The sequence below is a fragment of the Branchiostoma floridae genome, chromosome 18, assembly GCF_000003815.2.
Source record: "Branchiostoma floridae strain S238N-H82 chromosome 18, Bfl_VNyyK, whole genome shotgun sequence".
NCBI lineage: Eukaryota > Metazoa > Chordata > Leptocardii > Amphioxiformes > Branchiostomatidae > Branchiostoma > Branchiostoma floridae.
Genome location: NC_049996.1, coordinates 5,763,751 through 5,791,223, shown reverse-complemented (window position 1 = coordinate 5,791,223; position 27,473 = coordinate 5,763,751). Strand labels below are relative to the sequence as shown.

General features: G+C 41.2%; 1 protein-coding gene across 1 annotated transcript; it reads left to right on the top strand.

Moving 5' to 3' along the window:
• The first annotated feature begins 18 nt into the window (after nt 1–18).
• LOC118406028 (tolloid-like protein 2) lies at nt 19–12,177 on the top strand. Its single transcript, XM_035805883.1, has 9 exons — nt 19–94; nt 1,391–1,603; nt 4,095–4,295; nt 5,433–5,535; nt 5,999–6,117; nt 6,827–6,973; nt 7,446–7,808; nt 8,360–8,518; nt 12,158–12,177. Exons 1-9 carry the CDS (start codon nt 19–21, stop codon nt 12,175–12,177), a joined length of 1,401 nt encoding a protein of 466 aa, XP_035661776.1.
• Nucleotides 12,178–27,473: the final 15,296 nt, after the last annotated feature.

The following is a 27,473-nucleotide window of genomic DNA, read 5'->3' as shown; positions in this document are numbered from 1 at the left end:
CTTGAAACAGACCCAGCCATGCTCTGGTCTCTTAAAGTACTTCTCTTAACAACATCGGTGTGGCGCAACATACCGGGACACGCCCAGGAACATGGTAAGTACAACTACACTTTAATATAGAGATGCATCTTATTCCACATATGCTACGGTAGATCCCCTCGCCAGAAGGGAATGTTTTGTCTGGTTTGTTGTGTGATTCGGTGTATGTCTGTAAACAGTATAACCCAAGAATGCCTTGGCGGATTGTGTTGATAGTTGCCACGTGGGCCCTTCCTGTGAGACCTTGCGTACTGCAGCAGAACTTTTTGTTTATGTATCTTTTGTCCTGGTCATGATATGATCTTATTTTTTTGGTGACAGATGGCTTTTGATCTATAGAGCTTGAGGATAACTCATGAAAAGAATAATGAATCTACATGATTTAATGTATGTGGATAGCTCAGACATTGAAACGAAAATTGGAACTCAATTTGCATAGATTCTATGAAACAAGTGTTTTCCATACTATGACTTTGATGCATGTCATCCATGGAAGGCGGAAGATTAACTTACACTAATTATGAGAACATTGGCCCAATTTGCATAATTTATGCAAGTGACAATTCATCCCAGCAGTGATGAGTGGTAGTAATGTCATACTTTTAACATGTGTAAATTAGTTAAAGGTGTCCATGCATATGATGTGTTAATGGTAAGTCATTTGCATAATTAAAATATTCTATGGAAGTATGAGGTCTCCGAGCTCTTGTTTATTTTGTACCATGTATGTTTTTTAGACTGAGCCAGTACCAGCTTCATTAGACAAAACAGTCTCTTCTGCTTTTACATAAAGCGACGGGAAATGAAATAATGCATTTCATTTTTTTTCTTGAACAAGAAATGTTTGTTATCATAGAATTGCAACTATAAAACATATTCACGCTATATAAGGCCTAGGAAGAATGCTTTGTTTCCAATTACGGCACTGTAAAAAAAAGGCTCGGTAGGCCGGCCGGGATGTTCTTCTTTTATATTTAGATCTCGGTCGAAGTGATCCAAAAACATACAGTTTAAAAATACAAAAGGGACATGCAGCAAGACACCTGTAGTCCCAACACTATATTTCAACTATGCAGGTGTACTATTATGCAATGTGTCAACATAAAGGGGACCTAGGTTTATTGGGTCTGTTTATATCAAATTTTTCTGTTGCAACAGAAATGAGGAGAACATTTTGGAAAACGATTCTACAACTTTTCTTTGCACAGATGTTTAATGGAAAGGAATATGTTCTTTGACAGCGGTGAAAAAAAAGACTATGGTTGGTAGGATTTTGCAGTCAGGTAACCGGAAACACAGCGTTTTTCCTTTCAAGGCAGTAAGAACTTGTTCCATTTTCCTGTCTGTTTAGGGGAGTGCGGTGGTTATGTAACCCGCCAATCGTCTGGCTACATCGATTCTCCCAACTACCCTGGGCAGTACGGCAACAACATGTTCTGTACGTGGACCATAGAGGTCGCCTTGGGGGAGGTCGTCAAGTTGACACCAGTAGCCTTCAGTTTAGAGGATCTCTACGACTGGATTGCGGTTTACGACGATGCTACTTTGCTGGGAGAGTACAGTGGTAGGCTTGTTGAGTTTTATACTGATCCTAAGGCCATGTTGATTTGATTATATGGATGATATTCCTGCACGCACGTATCAATTGTCTGTTTCCACAAAGTTTCGACCATGCTGGAGGTATTACAAAGCAGCTGGACATGAGCAACAATATGATGGAAATTGTTCAAACATATCCGATACTAGTACTAATTAGTAGAGCAAAGATAACAAAGTCATTTTGAAAATCAATGAAGATGTAAAAGAAGAAGAATCATTTGTTCGGTATTCCGTACTCTGACGCTGTGTGTTTAACCAGTCGTTTACCCTTTTTGACTCAGAAAATGTATTTTTGTTGTCCAAATGAAACGCTATTGCTAACTAAGGCATGTCATGAATATTCATGACTGAGACGGTCGTCTATGAACAAATTTCGATATCCTGCATACCCGCCATATTGGACACTTGAAATCTAGGCGCTGATTGGCTCGTGCCAAATAACATACATGTACAGCTTAATAGTAATTAAGACAGCGTCTATAAGCAAGACAGGTCAACAACGGGCAAGGTGATTAAGCAGAGGTGAATCTTAAGGAGTTGACTCGGTGGCGAGGTGTCAAAAATGTGTCTATTCGCCAAGAAGTTTGTGTTTTCGGTGGCGTTCGTGTGTACTGTCCGTTTTTCAACACGGGCTGGGGGAATTCTCTTATACTTAGTATGTGGGTAGATCTTCACGAGACCTTGACATGATTCGATTTTGGGTAGTACAAAGGAACTTCCGGTGTTGATACCTTGTGATCTGAAAAAGATATGGGCACGAGTTTTGGTTAGCTCTTGTGGTCGGTGAAAAGCAACCGACCACACGTTTGGGCCCTTTGACAGCTTTCTTTGGAATTGTAGGACTCCGTTTCAGTTGCAGACCTTGAAAGGATTAGCCAAAGAGGGGTGGCGGTATTTTCGTGACGTTTGGCCTGTAGGTAACGTTTATAAAGACCAACGTAACGTTATGTAAATTATGCAATTTTAGACTTGATTTGCATAATTATTGAGGAAAATTTAAATAGCAATTGTACTAAATGAGAGGAACTTCATGTTGAGTACATATGAGTTCGATGAATTATGAGCAATGTTAAAAGATTTGTTTCAATATCATTTGAATTATAATGAGACAAAATTACTTCTCGAAGGTATGAACTCGTTTGGCGATGTGTATACTAATGCGGTTCTGTCTCAACTTGATAGGACAGAACTTTCCACAGGAAATCATTTCTACGTCCAGCACCATCCGCCTTGTCCTGGTTACTGACGGGGCTTTTACTGCGGAAGGTTTCAGGATACACTTCGAGGGTAATGAGGACGCTTTTGAAAAGGACTTAGTATGTGATGATTTCAATACAACACGAAAGGAAATTGGACTTGCCCAAATGTTCGGATGCAAAATCTCAAATTTTCGGCTGTGACATCCTAGCATATCGGGGTGCTCATGATAAACAGCTCCCTGTCCACGAGAGATTGTGTACATATTGCCCAATGAATGCAGTGGAAAATGAAACGCATTTTATCAGTGTACCCAATATGAAACCGAAAGAAACACATTATTTCAAACAGTTGCCACTATTTCACCAAGCTTTTACCACCTAAATGATCAACAAAAGACTATATTTCTACTAAAAGCACAAAATCCCACCATCATACAGAACTTGGGACAGTTCATTAACCACTGCCTTCAAAGAAGAAGTCAAACCCGACAATAGTATCCATAGTATCATGTAGTTGATTAGACACTAGTTTTATGTATTATTCTATTTACTTCTCTTAGTTCTTGAGACTGTATATGCAATTAGCTTAGTTCTTGAGACTGTATATGCAATTAGCCCTCGGGCATGATTTTGCAAATAAACAATCATGATATTTGCTTCAGTTCAGTTGGGTAGGTAAAATGCGGTGGAAGGGAGAAGAACTTCGCCTTCCAATACCGTGCCCTTGCGGCGTCAAAAGACTTTGGGGACTATCTTTTACCTTCCGTTAAAATAAAACTAACTTGCATGCAGAGCCACATTTTCCTTGTCTATCTAAAGCAGGGCTCGAAATACTTTTTTCTGAATACCTACACTGGTGCAGGTAACATTGAAAATTACCTGCACCAGACAAATTTTACCTGCACCACTCTGAATTTAGGAAGTTTGGATTATGCTAAAATTGTTGTAGAACCATTGCTAATTTTTTCTTTATACTTTATAGGTGGTAACAGGGAATACAGCTAACAACAATCCACATACATCTATATCATAGGACATTTATGTATAAAATCCAGAACATGAACCAGTGCAGGTTAGGTGCAGGTAGACAACAGAAATACCTGCACAGCTCCAATTTTACCTGCACTAACGTGCATATGCAGGTACTATTTCGAGCCCTGTAAAGCAAATAAAAAAGTTATTCTTGTTGCTCAATATTTTACCTACCTCTTAGATGTGAATACAGGATGTAATAACCATAAACGTTCCGTTGTACAGCATTAACAGTGAACCTGACGAGCGCTCTGTGCCCGGACCCTGGCGTTCCGCACAACGGCTACAGGCAGGGCGACAGCGTCACCGCGGGGGCGGTGGTTTCGTTCGGCTGCCATGAAGGTTTCATATTGACGGGCCAGGAACACATCACGTGTATGTCTGGTGATAGAAGAGACTGGACCGCACGGCCCCCAACCTGTGAAGGTTTGACATGATTCAGTATATATTGCACGAGTTGATCTTGAAGGGGAGGGACCACCATTTGAGTTGCGCAGTCGAGCGCACCGCGCATATTGACTTTTTTATGATCTTTTACAAAATTTGATCATAAAGGTCCAATTTCTGGTAAGGAGGACAGAAGAATGTACAGGTAAAACGATTTTGAGCTTTTCCATGTTTTGACCTGTATATGACCCATGAATGGTAGCTCACTGAGTGGACTAACCCGTTACGACCGGGGTAGAAATCCTGGTGTCGTTTCAATCTTTTGGCAATAGCTCGCTAGACAGCCAGAGATGACCTCTCAATATTTTGACCGAAAACAAACCTGACAAATCCAGTTTTGCAGTGGGTGTAAAGACTTGACGTTTGAAATGTAGGTAAACGTGTTTTGCAGCCAATTCTACGTGGCTTGATTATATATAACTATGTAATGCAATTGAAAGTTCATTAGCTGGACCCTCCCCTATAGCCCCTCTCTAATTCATAATTTTCAAATGGGCGTTTCCTGCAAAGAAATTCTTACAATGAATTGGATTTTGAAAGACGTTCTTGTAAAGTTTTATAGTTTATAGTTCATACGTTATAGGTATTTGAGTTGCTCCTTCTTTCCGACTGAGGCTTTGTGAACACTGCTGTAAATAACCTTTGACGGTTTCAGGTTGTTTCGCAACAATGTCAGTTCGCAACCGTCAGTTCGCAACAAGGCAAGTCTTTTCGCAACAAGATACAAGTAGTTTCGAAACATTTGAATGTTATTAATTGATAGCCTAGTAGTATTAAAAATCGCTTTCCTAACATAATTATACTCCTACCGCGTAAAAATCTTATCGGGTGCGAATCGAAAGACAACCCCGGCGGCAGAGGAACATGGGGCCCCATGGACCTGCCAGCCGGGTGATTTTCATACGCCGGGCGGTACAGTTTCATACGCGGCGTGCACAGGGACCGTAGGGCCTGGGGATTAAAAATGTATTTATTCTATCAAGAATAATAACATTCAAATGTTGCGAAACAACTTGTACCTTGTTGCGAAAAGACTTGCCTTGTTGCGAACTGACGGCTGCGAACTGTCACCCCTTTGACACAACCGTACTAATCTTCATGTTATGCCCACAAAAGACTCTGCCTGCAGTACCGGACGCTATGTGTATGGACAGGATGGAGAGATCGCTTCACCACGAGATCTGACGAGAGGGACATATCCAACCAACGTCGACTGCACGTAAATATTCTACAATGGGATTATCTGTAATTTTCACTCAGTCACAACTCAGACATTAAAGAAACCCTAATTTCACAGTCGGGTGTTATTTCCGACAGAGTATACATATGTACCAAAAGATTTCATTATTACGACTTTCTGCAGAATTCCACTTTCAATTCCTTACGTGACGTGTGGTTTGCAAAACAATGTGATACTCAATTACCCTGTGTGGACTCTTCCCAAACAGTTCCTATACGTATAGACACTTCCTTCATCGTGAACATTTTCGGCATAGAATACCAGGGGCAATAAGCACACCAAGAAGGCAAATTGTTGATACGATGGCAAAGAACAAAAAACAAGACTTCTTCTTTGCCCCTAAAGTTATTTACGCAATCTAACTTCTGGCAGTCCTTGTCAGGCAAAGAAAAGTGTAGGTTTCCTGAGTTTCTTAATAATATATTTTGTAATGTTGAGTTAGCTGGCAGATATCGGTGGACCCAGGAGAGGTCGTGGTGCTGGAGTTTCTGGAATTCAACATCGAGTATCAGCCAAGGTGCCTCTATGACTGGTTTCAAATACACGACCTGACATACATTAGTAAGTATAAGAATAATCATAAACATAGTACATGCATAATATAGTTAACGTTGTACGGCGTAACGGCACCCAGCACAGTGACGCCTGTTGAGCATCTTTCAAACGTAGACCAGGGTCTCATTCACGAGTTGTTTATTTACATTGTCGTTACATGTAATGTAAAATGCGTATCTTACATGGGTGCAGTCATAATAAAACTATAAGAAATGCACCAGGGCCATATCATCCATTCTTTGTCAAGCACATAACGTATATGATGATAAAAATTGTCAACACCTCTTACCACAAAATCCCTGTTCATCATTATATTACAAACGGCAATTACAAACTACAGTTAGTCACTCCCCGCAAGAGACACTTTTCCGCGCTGCTAGCGTACGACCGCACTGTACACCTCCGACCAACCGCACGGATGCCTAACATTACCTGATAATTTCAATTTAATGTTTTAATCACAACAGCCGTTTTTTAAAAATCTGTACTCTTTTACTCAATCGGAAAGATACATGGATGAGACCTTATGCAGACGACGACGGGTCGGGAATTACAAATATGTAGAAGGATTTGGTCATCGATAACAGTAGTTTTAGACATCCAAGTGGAACATAATTTAAGACAAAATAAATCAAGCAATTGGACTAAGCCAGGCGTTTCTACGTCTCTGTCCGTATATGACCTTCTTTCGGCTGTTACGATGTCCCATATATAGGCTTCTACCAATTATTTTGCGGGTTTCTCAACTCGACTGTGTACGTGTCCATGGCGTCTACCCTGGCGCTTCACTTTCACAGTGATGGAGAGATCGCAACGACGGGGTTTAGGATTCGTTATCACGTGCAGAACAGGTCTGCAGACGGTATGTTAAACATAATCACCTGTCCTAATTAATTATTCAAATTAAGTCCTGATTTGCATAATTTCTATTTCATTGTGTACATCTCTCTTTGGGGTATCTGCATACGGAATACCATGAAAATACATCGTTACTTTGTCCAATTATCCCTTTGCAATATTTAAAAAAACAACGTTCTGCACAAGCTATGGCTGGCAGGTAGCTCTTGTAGTAGTACAAAAGGGACATGCCCTCTTTGGATTTCTTTGGAAATGCAGGGGGTGTTTGAGTTGCAAAATTTTAATCGGGATAGGTCAAGAAATTTAACGTTCACGAGGAGGAAAATCTACATTTCCATTGTGCTAAATGACAGGAACATACTCGGTACATACTATACTATGTAGCTTGTTGGAAATATCCAGAGGTAAATAATCTTACAAATCAATATGAAACTTTATAGCTGTACCAATGCTATATGTTTGATTGCTTTTCAAAGATCAAAAAGGATATCAACGGGTCCACTTACTGTCAGAAGACGCTGGTTCATTCTCGTCCATGAACTTCCCGTGGTCCCCCTACAGCAACAATGTGTATCAACAGTGGGACATCACCGTCGACGTGCACAAACATGTCAAGCTAATGTTTACGGAATTTGATGTCGCTGAAACTCAATACTGCCTTGGAGACCAAGTGGTGATTGACGACCCCTATGGTTCCACACGAGCAGCCATCTGTGGCACGTGTCTCCCCATGCCTAGAGTCTCGAAAGGAAACAGTCTGGTTGTCGTCTTCATGACCGATTTCGTTATTCGTCGGGATGGCTTTTCGGCTCGGTACGAAGCGGTGGGGGATCGGTCAGGTACGTCTCAGAACTTCGGACGGACCTGTTGATTGTAAAATGTTAAACTAAGACAACATTAGACGAGATCTTGATAAACCCACAAAATCTTTTACCGCCACTTGCCGTCCTCCCTGTATTTTACTTTCCCCGAAAGAGCAGGAACAATATTATGTAATGTGTGATATCTTTGTTTGTTTGTACTGCATACCTGGTACACCACCTTGTGGTACCACAGGTTTGTACTGAAGAGTACAATCTGTATATCCGAACAGATTTATTTGATGCCTCAGACTATTTTCGATAAGTGTGTTTGCCCCATAATGGAATATCAATACAAGGTATGTTAAATACGAAAAAAATGATTTTCACTTTTGCACTTCAGCTAGGTGTCATTGCGAACTATGCAGTCCAAAATGTGACTACTTTACGTTTGAGACCGCATTGCTAGCATTGATATCTGGCTGCAGTGCTGAAGAAGAGGACAGATAGTTATCGAGACGCCAACTCTTGAAAGACATGTGGTTCCACAATAATCTCGTGTTTTCTCGTCGTTTTTCCTGGCAATGTAGAGCCGTCTGCTCAGGACGCTCTCCAGCCTGACTGGCTTTGGATCAGTGACGTCAGGATCAAACAAATCAGCGTCAGCTCCTCCACCAATCAGGTGTGGGCATTGGATGAGTCCGGCAGGCCGTTGCGACGCACAGGTATTACCGCAGCAGTCCCTCAAGGTAGGCGGGCAGCAGTTGTGCAGTTTAGTTCTTTCTGTAAGTGTGATCATGATGACAATGATGATAATGATGATAATGATGACAATGATGATAATGCTGATGATAATGATGATAATGGTGATGATAATGATAATGATGATAATGATGATGATAATGATGATAATAGTAACAACAGCAACAATAATAATACTGATAATGATGATGATGCTAATAATAACTACTACAACAACAACAACAATATTAATTATTATAATGATGGTGATAATGAAACTACTACTACAACTATTACTACTACTACTATTACTACTACTACTACTACTACTACTAATGATAATAATAATACAAAAAGATAAGAGGAAATATTGATATATTAGGAACTCGTTGGGAAGTAGTCGGCACAGAGCGATTCCTGTTCATCTCAGTGGGACGTGTTGGTGTGTGGGCCGTCTCTATCCACTCTACTGTCATGTACCGCGTGGGAACATTCGGGTGAGGACATTGATAATCGTAGCGTGAAAGTAGTGACGTCGGTGGTCACACGTTACGGCTAGTTGGAAAGGACACTAGAGGTCACGTGTTCGTTGCCTGGACCTTTCACGTAAGTGTCAAAATATGCTCCAATAAATAGATCACATTTTGGTGGTCCAAAGCCTACAGTACCTTTTCCGCACCTGGGGCAATTACTGTCGTATTGAGGTCACCTGAGTGGCGCCGAATGGCAGCTCGCTCCAGACACTTGCGACAGTCGTATTGAGGTCACCTGAGTGGCGCCGAATGGCAGCTCGCTCCAGACCCTTGCGATTTCAACCCCGCCTATTGTAAGCTCCTCGCAATTCAGCCCCTGGCTGCAAAGAGTGAGTAGTCGGCCCACCCAATAGTATAGTACATTTTCCCGAAACACACACATGTTGCGGAGCCACACACACGCACAGACATGTAGGCTTATTGTGCTATCATTGAATGGCATTTTTCAATGAATATACAACGAATTTTCACAGAAACAAGATGGCGACAGGAACCTCGTGGAAGGCAGTCGATATCAGTACTGCAGATTTCAGTCTTTTCAACTTTGAAACACATCTAGTGAATTATGACTGGACTGGCCACGACATCGACTGGATACATTCGGGGAAAGACTTAGTTTGGGTCATCGGAAGTTTCCCATATTTCAACCATGGATACACCATAGTCAGGAAAGGTGCTTGTATATTTGGGTTGATAATGTTATGTAGATGTATATACCGACATAACCCTCCTTCGCAGACGAAGCGGGGCTGCCTCTTAGTTTATGAGGGGGGGGGGGGCGCTGAATGGCTAGTTTCAAAGTTGGCTATGGTTCTCTCTATACCCCGGGACGGAGCGAAACTCCTTCCACGGCAAACTGCATTTCCAGGCAAACTCCCTCCCACAGAAAACTCCCTTTCCCAGTTTAGAACCATAGCCAACTTTGATTCTAGCCAACAGCGCCCCCATAAAATAATAGCCAGCCCCACTCCAAGTCTATACCAACATACCCAACGAAAAGCTGGATTCAAAACGTTAACATGCAAATTTGCTCCGTTATAGAAAACAATATACCGTTAAAGCCCTTTCTAATCCTTATTTCAATGGTAAAACTGCGTGTTCAGTAAGTAAGACATAATGTGCAACTTAAATCTTGAGGTATCATTATTAAGTATAAAGCCTTTTACGGATGTCTACCAAAATTCAAATTATTGCCATCACTACATTACAGGCGATACCCAGTAACGTTAGGTGGGGGAGAAGGAAAAGTTAACAAACATGAAGTTGACATTAGATGTTTGGCTCTTACACGGCTTTTGATACCTACCTCCTGCCAGTCGAAATAAGAAGGAAATGTAGGAAATACTCATTAGATTTTAACAATGTCTTTTAAGATTTTGATGCCAAGAGGAACACACGACACACACAGCTCTGATCACAGTTCACCCTTGTTTTTCTCGCCACTTACCTACTGATTTTCAAAAAGACGTCGACTGGACATTTGGTGTATATCCTTATTGATCACCCCTCCGATGTTTCTATGTCATCTTAGCCAATTAATCAATTCTTTTTCTGAGAATGCTGACATCTCTGCTTCATCTTAAAAGGTATCAACTCGAAAACACCTGAAGGAAAATCATGGCAAGTTGTAGGAGCAACAAATATGAAAGAAGTCAGCGTCAGCTCCAGAACCGGTCAGCTGTGGGCGGTCGAAGTTGGCGGAAAAGTGTGGCGGTCACCTTTCTACTGTGAAATATCTGGTACGACGACACTTTTAGTCTTCATTGAAACACATTTTATTTCCAAATGTTCATTCAACCAAGCCGAAAGAATCACTTAGCCACTTTTCTCTTGAAATCACAGAACCCACAAATTTTAGAAAGGGTGGGGCTTTTCCTCTCCCTCTGCTTCCAAAAAAGAAGTCAAACCCAACCTGTTTAGAATTAGCCAACACTAGTATTAGAGTAGAATATTGTTCATAACTGTCCATTGTCACTTGTATATCTACTATGTTTATACCATGTACTTGCAATTAGCCCTCGGGCATGAACTTGCAAAAAATTCTATTATTGAATTCTCAAAAGACGAAACAAGTTCAGTACAGATAGACTTTATTGAACAAGTACAAGAACAATTTCGATATTCTGGTATTCTCGGAGAAAAATTTCAATGCAGACCTAATATTCGATTCCTAGAACGTCTGTGGTGAATTCATCAAAGAGTTCTCGGAACACGAACAAATCGGTCAGCCAGTACACCCACATAAAGCTGCTTATGGCGGATGCTGAGTGGTAACGCAAGTACTAATTACCTGCATGTATGCAGGTATGGTTTTCATGGGCGTGGGAATTTTTGGTAGCTGGGGATGTAGGGCGCTGTATCTCGAGAACGGATGGTGCGAGCACAACGATTTTTATTACGTGGGTTGGGGGTGGTAGCTTGACACTCAGGTGTGATTTTGGGCTTCCTGGTGCTTGACCTTGACATTGAAGATGGCATTTTTTGTGTTTTGGGGGCACTTTTGGCGCTGTGTGCCCGGAACGATACGCGCCATAGCGACGATTTTTGGTGCATGGGTGGGGAGTTGTTGCCTGTTGCCTAGGATTGACTTTGGGCCTAGTCGCGTTTGAACTTGACACGGCAGGTCGAATTTTGTGTTCGGGAGGGGTATTTCCGGAGTTATATCTTCTGAACGGTTGGTGCGGGCGCGATGATATTTGGCACATGTGTCGGCGGTGGCTGAATAATTCTCAAATTTGATTTTGGCGCCCTTGGTGCTTGAACTTGACATTCCAGGTTACCTTTTGTGCGGGCACGGGGCATGCGCTGTATATCCGGAACGCAAGGTGCCATTGTCTTGCTATTTGGTACATGGGTTTGTGCTGATGTCCTGGTGGTCAGGTTTGATTTTGGGCTTCCTAGTGCATGAACTTGACACTGTAGGCATGATGCTGTTTTTTTCTTGGTTGGGGTTCAGGTCCACTAACATCTGCTTGGTTGTGAAAACAGGTGATTTTCCAGGGTTTGGGCTGATTGATAGGTCTTTACTTGTGTAATCGTCATCTGGTTTGCAGGGGCCTACATGTAGGTCACCTTCAATGTATTGGGTTACTTTGTATCCCCTGTTTGTGCCAGATGCTGCTGCTGCCAGATGATATATCGGTGCTGAATTGGTCACCTTTGCCAGAATGGCTAAGGTTATGTTTTGGGCTTGTGGGTCTGTGTGTCTGCGTGTTAACAGCATAACTCGAGAAGCCTTGGATGGATCCCAATGATATTTGGTAGGTGGACAGGGGTCGGGAAAACGAAGGTCAAGTTCGATAATGGGTCCCCTAGCGGCTTGCTAAGGTACTGCAGCAGAACCTCAATCTTTAATATCTAGTGTTCTGCACATGCTTTGGTTGTGATTTTTGAGTGGTAGATAGCCCTTGGGGCAGAGAGTAAGTGCTGTAAGTTTGGACCCCCTAGCGGCTTCTTTGGAACTGCAGTCGCCGATTTCCTTTCAAACTTTGGACGAGAATAACTAGAGAACGTGTTGATGGATCGTCATGATTTTTGGTATGTAGATAGCCCAAGTAACAAATGAATGTTCATAATGGAATACTAATTATGCAAATCAGCAGCTAATTTGCATAATTAATGAGGAAAGTTTATAAATCCACTGCATTCCATGATAGGACTTTCAAACTTGTCATATATATAGATGAGAAAGAGAGAAATATGAAGGCAAATTGATTATGCAAATGACGGGCTTATTTGCATAATCAATAAGAAAACATAAACGTGTTGACGGATCGTCATGATTTTTGGTATGTAGATAGCCAAGGGGAAGACTTACATGATGGAATTCTAATTATGCAAATCGACAGCTAATTTGCATAATTAAAGAGGAAAGTTTGTAAATCCACTGTATTCCTTTATAGGACTTTCAAACTTGTCACATTTGTAGCTGAGAAAGAAAGAAATATCAATACATATTGATTATGCAGATGATGACCTCATTTGCATAATTAATGGCAAAATATGAACGTGTTGACGGATCGTCATGATTTTTAGTATGTAGATAGCCTAAGTAAAAACGTACGTAATGATATACTAAGTGTGCAAATTAACAGCTAATTTGCATAATTAATGAGGAAAGTTGATAAATCCACTGCATTCCGTGATATGACACAAATTTGTCACATATGTACTGAGAAAGATGGAAGAGAGTAAGAGGTGTATGTTTGGGTCCGCTCACCAACACGGTAAAAATCTCACTTTTCCAACCACGTACCGGAGACAAAAAGGAAAAAAAATACACAATAGGTCTACAGACACCTAATATATTTCATGCAGGCCTGAGGTCAACGAACTCTTGTTGCAAACATTGTGTCCAAGCTAAACTACATGGAATTTCATTGTATAAAAAGATAGGAATGACAACATTGTGACATTGTGATGTGCTCCTGCTGGTTAACCGTGTAACATACAACAATGCATAGTTTATGTAGCTGTAGAAATATTTCCATAGTTCAGATATTTCATGGATATATGTTGTTTACATGTAGTTAAAAGTGACTGGGAAGCCATGGACAGCTGTGCAGTATCTGTGTCGGTGGGCCGTGCTGGAATATGGATAGTCGACTACGAAGGGGAAGTCTATCACAGAGTTGGAACATTTTTCAACGAAACGTCCCGGGGCGAAGCATGGGTCCATGTGCCGGGGGTAACCCTGCAGCAAGTCGCTGTGGGGGACGGGGTTGTTTGGGGTGTTGAATCCTCCCACAGAGCGTACGTCAAAGTTCTACCAAGATCTGTCAACGGGGAGGTGTGCCAGGTGGGCCTGAAAGGTCGTTCTATGTGCAATGCTGTCCAAAGAGGTAATTCTGTATAATGTCTGCGTAATTATCTTACCTACTTACCTACCTAGTCCCTTGAACTCCAGGTCGTTGGGGGGCAAGTTATCTTACACTGTCATAAAAAGGCTTCTAACGTTACAAGCCTAAAATATGCTTAGAATCCGTGTATTACAGACCTTTGCCCCACAGCCACGCGGAAACGTTGCAAACATGTCAACAAAAATTGTTTAGACCAAGAATTGTTTACAAGGTAGGGACCTTAAAATTGTGTCACAATGCATTACGACTGCACACATTGTGAAATGGTTTGTTGTTTTCCTATTCACTTTAGAGAGTCTGAATTATAAAGTGTAACTATGCGAAATTTGAAGGGCAGTTATATAAAACGTATTAAGAAAAATGTATTTTTGTTATAGAAAAACGTCTCTGCGCAGAGGACGAGATCATTTGTCCTCACAGCGACAACTGCATTCCAGAATGTAGCGTTTGTGACGAAGTTGTAGATTGTGGAGACGGTGACGACAACGACGAAAGAAACTGTTGTAAGTTTTTGATGACGCCTCAGGGGCGAGCCCCAATGGTATAGTACTGTACTATAGGTCATGCAGGCTCCATGCAAGCATTCGTCCGAGAAAACTAGTCGGTCAGAAATGCCAGACAAAGGTAGCAAGTCCATGGTAGAGAGTCAACTTGAATGTACATAGTACACATGTAACATGTAACGTTAAATATCTTTTCTTAGATGTCAATACTGGACAGGACAGCACGGTTAGTATCGTTCAATTACCAGCTAAGAATCTTTATGACTAGGCTGCGGAACCAGCAAGGAAAATCTTCATGACAGGAACTTCCGGTCGATTGCCGGTTTGAGTTGTCTTATGTTCCCCACAATCGTCGCCATGGCAGTAACGTTTTTCATAGCTTGTTTTTCATAGCGTTTCCACTAGGAAGGCGCTCTCACCGCGCTCTCTCTGCGACCTAAAATTGGACTTATCGCTCAACGAATTATATCGAAAGGAAATGAATCTTGTTACACTTTGTGCATTTTGTTGTCTTTTCAATCACACTTTTACGTTTTGTTTGATATATCCAGTATGAAATTGAGGGTTACACATATCCACACTTTGTGCATTTTGTTGTCTTTTCAATCACACTTTTACGTTTTGTATGATATATCCAGTATGAAATCGAGGGTTACACATATCCTATGTAGGTCGCAGTGAGAGCGCAGTACGATCGCCGTCCTAGTGGAAAGGGGGCCTTAGCTTTTGAAACAAACTGAAACAAATATGGCTAAATCAGTACGTAGGGGTTGTACTTGTATATTGCGCTTGTTTTGGGGTTGGGGGAGAAGATGACACAACCAATCTTGAGATCTTGTTGGAGAGCAGGTTTTGTATCCGAACTATGAATTGATATGAAACGATGAGAACATTTTCTAGTAGTCCAATAGGAAACAAAGGTACGACAGAGGCCACGTATCGTTCATACCGAAAACAGCCTTTAAACTACCCAGCGGGACTCCATTTTCCAATCATGACCAAAGCATATGATTGCCTCGCTTATTTTTGTTTCCAGGGATTGCTGCATGCCCTGAGAAACACAGGCGCATGTGTGACGGAGAACTAGGCTGCTACAGCCCCAGCCGTGTGTGCGACGGGGAATGGAACTGTGGAGAGAGCAAGGTGGACAAATGGAACTGTTTAGGTACGAATAACTCCTGAATGGTTTCTTTGAAATCGTGACTGTACAAAGTACAGGCCCGGTCAGACACATCGCACCATAATTGTACGATCAAGCTGAATGCATTTGTGTGATATGCATGTGTCTTGTTACGGAAAATTCTGTCTTGATGCGTTTGGTTATAAGGTAGTGTGCCTGAAAAATCTACCACACCAAAATCGTAGGACGTCCTACATCTATGCACCATAAAGTTTTATGGCCATCTTTATCAACCGTAATTCTCTACGCTTAATAGATAGATAGGATAGATATGAATAGATAGAGGTGGTTATATAGATTACTAGTATATAGAAATGAATAGCTGTCTAACTAGACTGCTAGATAGATACAGAAGGAGATGGAAATAGTACATATAGAAAATATAGATAGGTAGATGGATACTATTTGATACGATGTAAATAGATGACAAAGATACAATGGGAGGAGAGTGACACAACCCCTATTCAACCCAACACAACCGTCTTGCAGATAGCTGTTCCAACTTTTATCACCGATACGAAACTCTGAAACGGGCCTTGATCCAGTGCCGTGATTTGGAAGGCTGTGTCCACATGTTAAACGTCTGTGACGGTGGCCTAGACTGCTCTGACGGATCGGATGAGACCGGTTGTGGTAAGAAGACCACCGACAGACGATTACTCTATTCAAGGAATATATAATGCCCTAAGGCTTGATCTATAGACAGCGAACCCCGCTGGTTCGAACGTGGAGTTAGAGAGGCAATACGTCGTACAAGTACAACGGAGGTTATCCGTGCAACGGAGGTTATGCGTCCCCAGGGCAGCCCATGGTTTGCACGGTAAACGTATTCTTAACAGCTATGAATTACAGAAAATAATTTCATCAGGTTGGTAGAATATAGGATATAGAAGAATTCTTGTACACAACCCAAAATTAAACTTACTTGCTTACGTTTCGGTGTCTATCAGACACCTTCCTCAGAGCTTCTGACTGGAGTTCTGCTTCTCACCGCTATATGTAGCCGATGTAGGTAGCGCTTTTGCAGGGAAGACAACAGACGACTCAGGTGGATTAAAGAGGCGGTATGGATAAGAAAGTCAACCCCAGTGATGAACCGGGACGAGGGGGGATATAAACTCGGACACGTTTGGGATAATGTTCTCGCCGCAAAAGCGCCACCTACATCGGCTACATATAGCGGCGAGAAGCAGAACTCCAGTCAGAAGCTCTGAGGAAGGTGCCTGATAGACACCGAAACGTAAGCAAGTAAGTTTAATTTTGGTTGTGTACAAGAATTCTTCTATATCCAGCAATGAATTGATTTTAAAAAGTGTAATATTTTGTCTTTTTTTGAAAGAACAATTCTGCTCCCTGCATGGCTTGTTTGGTGACATTGCGTACTGGAAGTGCCGTAATTCCCCCGGCTGTGTGAAAGGAGAGTTCCTGTGTAACGGCATTGCTGACTGCGCAGATGGCTCGGACGAAGAGAACTGCGGTGAGTTGTCACCTCCGTGTACGCGGAGGTATTGTTTTCGGTGTATCTGTCTCATTAGAATTTCATTCTTTGGACAACTTCTGTTATTGGGTAGAGAAGATCATCAACTGATATAATTGATGCAAATGATGACCATATTTCTATGATATTTAGAAACCTCTATAATGCGTCAATCGTACGTCGCGGAATTAGTTGATTTATTTTGGCCAGGCATGCATGTTTTCAGAGTGGTCGTAGCCTCCATTGTCAAACATGATGCACATGTCAAACATGATGCACATGTCAAACATGATGCGCATGTCAAACATGATGCACATGTCAAACATGATGCACATGTCAAACATGATGCACATGTCAAACATGATGCACATGTCAAACATGATGCACATGTCAAACATGATGCACATGTCAAACATGATGCACATGTCAAACATGATGCATATGTCACACATGATGCACATGCCAAACATGATGCACAATTGCACATGTTTACAGTGGTAAATTTTAGGCCCCGTTCTTATATTCTAGTTCCGTACTGACATTTTTTTGTGTCGGAAGAAGTTATTTTATAATTTGATCATGACCCACTGTTATCCAGCCTGGTTATCCATTTAAAAATTGCTTCTTCGGCCACAAACCTTACGGTTTACCTAAGCCGAAATAATGTCAATACGCAACTCAAACGGACTTGGATATACCCACACGTGTGATTCAGACGCACTAAATCATATTTCCTTTTCTTTAAACTCAAGAGGAGTCCTGTCACTCTATTGGCTACTGGATCTGTCAATCATCGGTCCCGCCCTTTCCAAAGTGCATCAATCAACAGGATAGGTGCAATCTGATAGTGGACTGCGTGGACTTCTCAGATGAAATCGGCTGTGGTAATGGCAAACAATATTTTAGCTCGAAAGTTCGTTGGTGATAGTAGAAGACATTCTGGATCAAAGTTTAACTTTAATTTCCAACTCAAGAATTGAAATTACCAAAATGTTTGACTGTCGAACTCCCGTCTTGAATGACAATGTCATGAGCAACACACCGTTTCTGTGACGTCACGTTATGCACTCTGTCTCACTGGAAAAAGCAAGAATCTTGGACACAGAATCAGACTTTTTTGCGAAGGGAATAAAAGCTATTTGCATCTGGTCTTTACAACAATCCATCAGCAGACACGGGGGCGGCATAGACTTTCTGAAACTTATAATCCACTGCGTACCGAGTCACATGTTCTATCAGTATAACGTGACGTCACAGAAGCAGTGGATTGCTTATTGATTGAAAAAGACTGAGGTCGGACTGCCGAACCTTTGGGTTAGTCCAGTATTTGTCTTGGAAATTATAGTTATGCTTGGATCCAGAATGATATTAAACTTACAAGAGGAGACACCACAATTAGCGCCTGCAAGGCTTTAAACCATTGAAAAGCCTTTCTTGGTGGGATTTTATGTTAAATCTGAGCATTTTGGGGGTGGCAGCGGTAGGAAAGACCCTAAACGTGTTGAATCAGTTATAAACTAGAGTTCGGCGACCTCATACCTCCATGAAAATTTAGAGCTTTCGTAAATTTCATGCAATTGACTAACACATTAACATAATTTATGCATGGTGTTGTTCATCATTGACTAACGTACACATGTCACAATTATAAAATTCCCATTATTAATCATAAAGCGGTTTTGCAATTTTTACATAAATTATGCAAATAAGTTCCTCATTACCGTATTTGGTATCTGCTTATATTCCACCTATCATAATTACATGTGTTACATTTATTGAAGTCCAGTTATTGAAAACAATGGAATTATACTATTTCCTCATTAATTATGCAAATTAAGTCCTCATTTGCATAACATGTATATCATTATGAACATCTTTGCCTAAGGTACCTGCATGCCTAATATGATGCCAATCCGTCAATCCTTTCTGCAGTTATCCCCTTTGGAATGTCTTGACAAAAACGCCCCTGCAGTTCTACAATTAAATGTTAGGGAGCTGAAACTTGCCCCACTTTGTCATGACACTGAAAGCTATCTACCACCCAAATGCCATGACCATATCATGTCCGGGACAAGAGATACATAGAAAAAACCGCTATGATAGAATATTCTCATTAATTATGCAAATGTGCTCCTATTTTGCATAATTAGTATTTAATTTTGTACAACATTGTCTAATGTACCTACATACCAAAAATCATGAAAATCCGTTGTTCCCTTCTTGAGTTATTGTCTTCAGAAGTTTTTGACAAAAATACCCCTGCCATCCCAAAACTAGCCGCTAGGGGGCCCAAACTCATGTCACTTAATCCTGAGCACAAGAGCTATCTAACACTTAAAATCGTGACCATAGCTTCTTCAGAACACGAGATAGCAAAACCGGAAGTTGCGCTGCAGTACAAAGGGGAGCCGCTAGGGGGCCCAAAATCTAATCATTTCTAGCTTTCATCACACCCTACCAACACACCAAGTATGAAACCAATCCATCCAGCCGTTCTTGAGTTATCTTGTTTACACACACACAGACAGACACACAGACAAACGCTGGGTAAAATATAACCTCCATGACATTTCATGGAGGTAATAATGACCTTTAACCAGTTGGGGGGTTTTGGCACACCCATGAGGTAATGATATCATCCCCTGGATGCTGCTTTTAGCCAAAAGGATCCATCCAAGGGCTCTGATTGGGGGGTCTATCTCGAGACTAGCCGTATAGAAATTCTTGCAAATGAATTCGATGAGACTGGACATAGTAGGCTATCGTTTGAGGGTAAGTTTGTATGGCTTGAACTTTTTATTCTTGAGATAATTGCATATTTCTTTCCTCAACTCTCCCATTGGATTGCATGTATTACTGGGGAAAATTCTAACGGTTCCGTCTCCCCTGAATACAAGTTGGCATAAGCAAGCCCAGTTGTATCTAAATCTTGGCGGTAGGGATGCTGCTATCTTGCTTGATGTTTATCGATGTCAATAGCAGCATTGGTACGGAAAAGTCCCTCAGACTTTCACTCGATATTACCGTTGCCAACGTTTCTTAAAAGATTTTGACACAGATTCGGCCTAATAATTTGTTCACATTTTCAAAGATTTCTGCGGACCTCACGCGATCTCTGCCTTTGACGTGGTAGACCTGAATTTTGAAACTGGCCTTCCAACTGACGGTACAGGGATGCAACACGCCTTTTGCATTCCGTCAGAAAACATCTGCAATGGGCTAATCGAAGGAACACATGACGAGATGGACTGCACGCAAGGTACGCACTTAAGCTTAGGGCACAACCCGCCGTACGTGCAAATACGTGCTGTCTACGTGCCAAAACGTGGGCAATCTTTTGGGATCCGTAAGTGGTAAGTACCGGCCGCCTCCGTACGAACTGGTAGGGAATCCGACGGATTTTGGAGCACGCAGACATGTCGTAGAACGTGCCGGCAAAATTCTGCCGGCTGCGGATTCGCCCCCCGTACGTGCCATGTACGGGCGACGCGCCTGCCCTGTACAGCCTGAACGTTTTCAGAAATACGTGGCGGACGTGGCCTCCCCAAAAAACGTACGGACAAATTGCACTTATGGCGAGTTGTGCCCTTAGCTTTACGTGTCGCATTCTATTCATCCATCTAAAATCTTCAGTTGTGTACGATAACTACTGTTCTTTTTATTCTGTGGTCTTCATTTTCCTATCCTACATTCTTTTCTTCTTGTTGTGCCCTTATTCGGCTTCTTATAATTGGTTAGATATAGAGTATTCAGGAAATTGCTATAAACTTCAACTGTGCCTTAATGTATAACCTGGATTCCACATCTCTGTTCTTCTAGGATTGCCATACCCCTGTTTTGGTACCCATGATTGGCAGTGTCCTGGAGAGAACACCTGTTTAAGTGGAGACAAAAGCGTCTGTAATACTCTAATCCAATGTGCCAATGGTGAGGATGAGAAACACTGTGGTAAGTTCCGGTTTGACATTGCATTATAAGAACTTATAAGCACATGGTACAATGTATGGCAACGACTATTACACAAAGTACAAAATAGGTGTATAAAATTAAGACTTAACATCCTAATTAACATAACAAGAAGGGCTAACACAAGTCTTTGATATAGTGTTACAATCGAGTTGGGCTAATCATGGGTTTCAGTATTCTTTCTAATAGCAAAGCAGTCTTTGCTATATTTACCTATCTTTGCATTATGGGAGTTGTGGCATCGAAAGATATATACAAATCTGTCTGTAGCATCGAGTCTCTTGAAATCTACTGTACTGGATTCGAGAAATGTGAATAGCTCCCATAAGTGTCTGTTTTCCGATATTTCTTTGTAGTTAGGCATACATGACATTCATTTTACTGCTGCTTCGTACGATTTACAGTATAGTCGATTTTTTTTGGAAACGGATGAAAATTGATGCATGCATGCGGATGTCATCCATATACACAAATCATCGTGGCCTTAGCGGGGAATGGAATATTTCAAACAAACAAGCGTGCAAGCCTCCTGATGTGTCAGATATTGTCTCGTGAAAACAGACGAATTCTGCGACTCCATTGGAGGGTCGAGGTGCAAGTGTGGCCGGCTGACGAAATGCCACCTGCCCAAGGACCGTTGCGATGGCCTACGGATGTGCTATGCTCCGGGCTCTCCTTACGATTGTGCGGACGACGAGGAAAATTGCGGTATTGTGCCCTTTATTACCTTCGCCAAGAAGGGTATATTTTTGGTGCGTCTGTGTGAGTCGAATACTCTACCAAACAGTTCCTGTATAGCGTAATGGACCGTTGTTTTGAGTATCTATCATTGACAAGGTCAATATCATTCACACACAATCAGGCCCAGGTTTAGGCTCGGACCTGGGCATAGTCCTTTAGAACTGAACCTGTACCTGAATGGCCTGTACCGATAAACACAACTTATCCTTATGATATCTGGCATCTGGGTATGGGCTTGAATAACGAATATCAAGATACACAGTTTCTCCCTAGCGGCTTTCTAAGGTACTGCGGTGGAAATTCCTCTTTTGCCATCTCCACCTCTGGAGTTGCAGTGGTCGCGATCTTTGAGTGGTAGATAAAGGCATAGGTGTGGGACCTAACGGATTTTTTAACAACTGGGGCCGAGAATGTTTTAGACTCTTACGGGTGATTTTCGGTATGTAAATAGCTTGAGTAGTTGTTGACAAATCACAGAATAACAATTGATTTAGACATCCCGAAATCAAGCTACGATGACAAAAGAGAAATATGTATGTGAGGAATTAGGTAATTGTATACAGACAAACAAATATGTGAGACATTGGTGAACAGGGTACACCAGAGCTTTGCATTGATTTATGTCTGATGGAAGCAATAGTTATTACCTTCGCCTGACCTTCGCCAAGAAGCTTAAGGTTATATTTTGGGTAGCGTTTGTATGTATGTATGTATGTATGTATGTATGTATGTATGTATGTAGAAACCGGCATAACTGGAGAACACCTGGATGGATTGTATTGATATTTGGTATGAGGGTAGATCTTGCTAACACCTGGAAACGATTAGATTTTGGGCCCGCTAGAGGCTTGTTACGGTGCAGCGGAACTTTCGGGTTGGATATCTCGAGTTCTGGACATGCTGTGGTCATGATTTTATGTGGTAGATATCTTGTGGGACCGGGAGTAAGTGGTATAGGTTTGGGCCCCCTAGCGGCTTGTTTTGGAACTGCAGGGCAGGTTTAGTGTCAGACTTTGAAAGGGAATAACTCAAGAAGGGGTTGACGGATTGTCATGATTTTTGGTATGTAGATAGCTTAAGTAATGCTTAATATAATTACATATTAATTATGTAAATTAGGATCTAATTTGCATAATTATTAGGAAATCGTCTAAGCACACTCAGTTCAAATATAGGACAATTACAACATGTGACACTTGTAAATGAGAAAAATGTTCATAATGATATGCATGTTATGCAAATGAGGACTTAATTTTCATAATTAGTGAGGAAATTGTATAATTCTATTGTTTGCAATAACTGGACTTCAATAAATGTAACACTTGTTAACTATGATCGGTGGAATATAATTAGATACCAAATATGGCAATGAGGAACCTATTTGCATACTTCATGTAAAAATTGCAAAACCGCTTTATGATTAATGATGGGAATCTTATAATTGTGATATGTGTACGTTAGTCAATGATTACAACACCATGCATAAATCATGTTAATGTGTTAGTCAATTGCATGAAATTTAAAGCTCTAAATATTTCATGGAGGTATAAGGTCGCCGAACTCTAGTTTACCCTGCCTTTGTCTGTCTGTCTCTGTGTGTGTGTGTATGTAAACAAGATAACTCAAGAACGGCTGGGTGGATTGGTTTCATACTTGGTGTGTTGGTAGGGTGTGATAAAAGGTGAGAATGATTAGATTTTGTGCCCCCTAGCGGCTTCCATTGGTACTTCAGCGCAACTTTCGGTTTTGCTATCTCATGTTCTGAACACGCTATGGTCACGATTTTTGATTGTTAGATAGCTCTTGTGCTCAGAAATAAGTGACATAAGCTTGGGCCCCCTAGTGGCTAGTTTTGGGATAGCAGGGGTATTTTTGTCAAAAACTTCTCAAGAGGATAACTCAAGAAGGAAAGAACGATTTTTCATGATTTTTGGTATGTAGGTACCTTAGACAATGTTGTACAAGATAAAATACTAATTATGCAAAATAGGATTACATTTGCATAAATAATGAGAATATTCTATCATAGCAGTTTTTTCTATGTATCTCTTCTCCCGGACATGATATGGTTTTGATATTTAGGTGGTAGAGAGCTTTTAGCATCATGACAAATTGGGGCAAGTTTCAGCCCCCTAACATATAATTTTAGAACTGCAGGGGAGTTTTTGTCAAGACATTCAAAGGAGGATAACTGCAGAAAGGAATGACGGATTGCCACCATTTTAGGCATGTACATTTGTAGGTAGCTTTAGCAAAGATGTTCATAATGATATACATTTTATGCAAATGAGGATTTAATTTGCATATTTAATATGGAAATTGTATAATTCCATTGTTTTCAATAACTGGACTTCAGTAAATGTAACAAATGTGAGTTATGATTGGTAAAATATAAGCAGATACCAAATATACAAATGAGGAACTGATTTGCATAATATACATAAAAATTGCAAATCCGCTTAATGATTAATGATGGGAATTTTATACATGTTAGTCAATGATGAACATCACCAGGCATACATTATGTAAATTGTAAGTCATTTGCATAATATTTAAAAAAGCTCTAAATATTTCATGGAGGTATGAGGTCGCCGAACTCTAGTTAAAGATATATATTATGCAAAATAAAGACCTATTGAGAAAATGCTATAATCTCATTGTGGTAAATGACGGGAACTTCATACAGATAAAGATCGTTGAACATCAATCATGTAAATGAGGTCCTCATTTGCATAAATTATCAGAAAATGAGATTAAGCCTTTTATGCAACTGAGGACCTTATTTGCATAATTAATAACAAACAGAATTATTACAGCAGTTGTAAAGGATTGAATTATTCGGCGAATATGGGGTCGTGGAACTCGGGGTCGTAGTTTATCTTTTTATTCAGTTTTACCACATGTATGGAAGGACTGACATAACACGTGGCCATCATCTTTGCAAGATGTCAACCGGCGACAAGACTGTAAGGTTTGATCCACTCACACCGGGAAGGACCCCTACTCTTTTTGGTAATTTCGGATTACTTTAACGTGCTCGAGATGAGGCTCTCCCTGAGCACTTAACGTCCTATCCGAGGGACGGCCCTAGCCGAAGCTTGGTACTCATTTGTCACCTGAGTAAAGAGAAGAAAGTCACTGCGGATATGCCATTTGCCAGAAATCCCTACGGATATGCCATTCGGGGATCACTAACATTTGGTGTGTTACTATAGATATACCGTTTGGCACGGGAAGATGCTTACGAGGTTCCCGTGTGTAACTACCAACTGTCCTCCCGGTGCCAGTGCAAGGCTACTTGATTGATTGATTGATTTTATTTTGCACTTTAAAAACAATCATAAATACAGCAAATTAAAGAAAACAACAGAATGTGCAAGGGGAGAGAATATCATACTTGGCCCTCGAATAGCGTCTGAACTATTAACGATGGTTCGAAGTCCCCATCGCGGGTGAATATGTCCACTTGTCCACCAAATATTCTCTGCGCCACCAGGACTCGCCCTAAAGCGTCAATGCAAATGTCTTTCGGATAGCACAGCTTTGCCGTCTTGTTACGACACGCTCCAAATTCGTACAAGAAATGTCCCTCGCTAGAATACACATGGACACTGCGGTGAGGAGAGGTTTCAAAAAAGTTTCCTTTGTCGTCTACTGCGATGTATGTGGGGCTGAACGATCTCTGTACGTCATGACCCTCGCAAACTGAACCCTCCGCAGCGCGTGCCGTTTGGGTGGAAGATAAACAAGTTCCTTTGTTTCGCCACGATGACGTTGTTATTGCGCGGGTCCGTGGTAATGGTAGCACGACCTCTCATGACTGACGTCTTAAACGTTGACACTGATCGGCCTTCAAGGTTGTACCGCAGGACATGAAAAAAGGGGCCTTGTCCAAAAATGTCAAGTCCTACAACCCACAGACGACCTTTTCTGTCTATGGTGACGTCATGAGGCCTGATACGTGTCCCTCCGGGCACGACCGTTGGCAACAGCCGGAGAAAGGTTCCGTTCAGGCTTAAGACTTGGACACGTTCGTTGAGACGATCAGTCGCAATGTGAACCAGTCAGAATTTCCCTGAGGAAGGTGACAGCCTCAAGTCTGACTTCCTTTAAGAGACTCTTAAAGTAATGGTAACGGTCAAAATGAACGGACTTGAATCATGTAGCAGTTTCTTTCTATCATGTATTTTGTATGTATGTAAAATTGTGTATATAGACTTATATGACTTATAAGGACTCTAAACGATGTAAACTGTATCTCTGTTATATACTTTGTCTGGCCCTTGCCTCTTCCCTCATGACCTCCATGAAAAGTGGCATGTAGGCCGAGTTGGGCTTTCATTAATAAATAAAGGTTCAAACAAACAAACAAACAAACAAACGGCGGTAACATAAAGGTCGTTGGAATAAAGCATTTGGTTGCATACAATGGAACTCCAAGTTGGCATTCTGTATTGCATGATGTATGATGATGACGTAATGTTTCTTGTTCTCTTTCAATATCACAGAAGGGTATTGTAATGACATTGGTGGCTTTTTCTGTGGAGATACGAATGAATGCAAAGAACAGCACCGTGTATGTGATGGACATCCTGACTGTAGTTTTTATCGCTACGGAGGGTACATTCCTCCACCAGATGAACTGAGTTGTGGTAAGATTTTTATCATATAAAGAATTATTCAAACGAGTCCTAAACTACAAGAGGGGTGTTATTTCTCCAATAGATGATTCTAGGAAATCAGAAATGCAGAATTCTTTCCAGTGTATGATTAAGTATCCACTAGTCCCACGCGTGCCCTAATCAATCGCAGCCTATATAATGTGCCTGACAAGGCCTTACATTTAGTTACAACTAGATTGCAAAAATACTTCCAATTTTCTTCCCGCTGTAGTACTGTTAATATTTTTGGATCCGTGTTTTATGTTTATGTTTTGTCTCAGTTATTGTCTCCATCTCTATTGTCATTATGTAATCATCTCTGTTATTTCTGTTTAGTTAAAATGCAATGAATATAAAAAAACGCTTTCAGGAGCGATAAGAAAGACTTGTAATGTGTTTGTTTTGACATCGTATTATGCATATTCACGAGGAAGGAAGTACTAGTGTCTATACATGGGTAGGGTCTCTATGGCTTTATTATCATATAGCCAGGCGCCGCGGACCAATCAGAAGGCCCCGTTCCACGTTGGTTATGACGCCGTAACACGTAGATTCAGGCCAGGCAGGTGGTTATCGCTCCCCTGATTGGTCAGAATGAATCGACACCGGCACCAGTGTCGATGCAAATCGACACCGGTGCCGGTGTACAGTGTGCAGTCCATGTTAGAGTTACATGGGGACCAAGACCATTGTAATGGTCCAGTTCCATTTAACAAGTAACATAATGAATCGACATCTTTGTTAGTATTTAAAGCCTTGAAAACGACCTTGATCCAAACATTATTACTGTTCACATTCCTTCAAATTTATTGAATATGTACAACTATAATTTAGGATTGAATAGCAGCACACGTGTCCCAGCAGAAGGGAATTTGTCATTATGTCAAGCCTTGGAAGTCTTGAATAAGGGATGTATGTATTATAAAGGAATTTGTTGCTTAAATGGGTCAGTTTGTGTAGGCTATATGATAATAACGTTAATGCCCTGCCTTATCCTCGGTGTATATGGTGAGATAATCCCTGGTCAGGTGCGATAACCACCT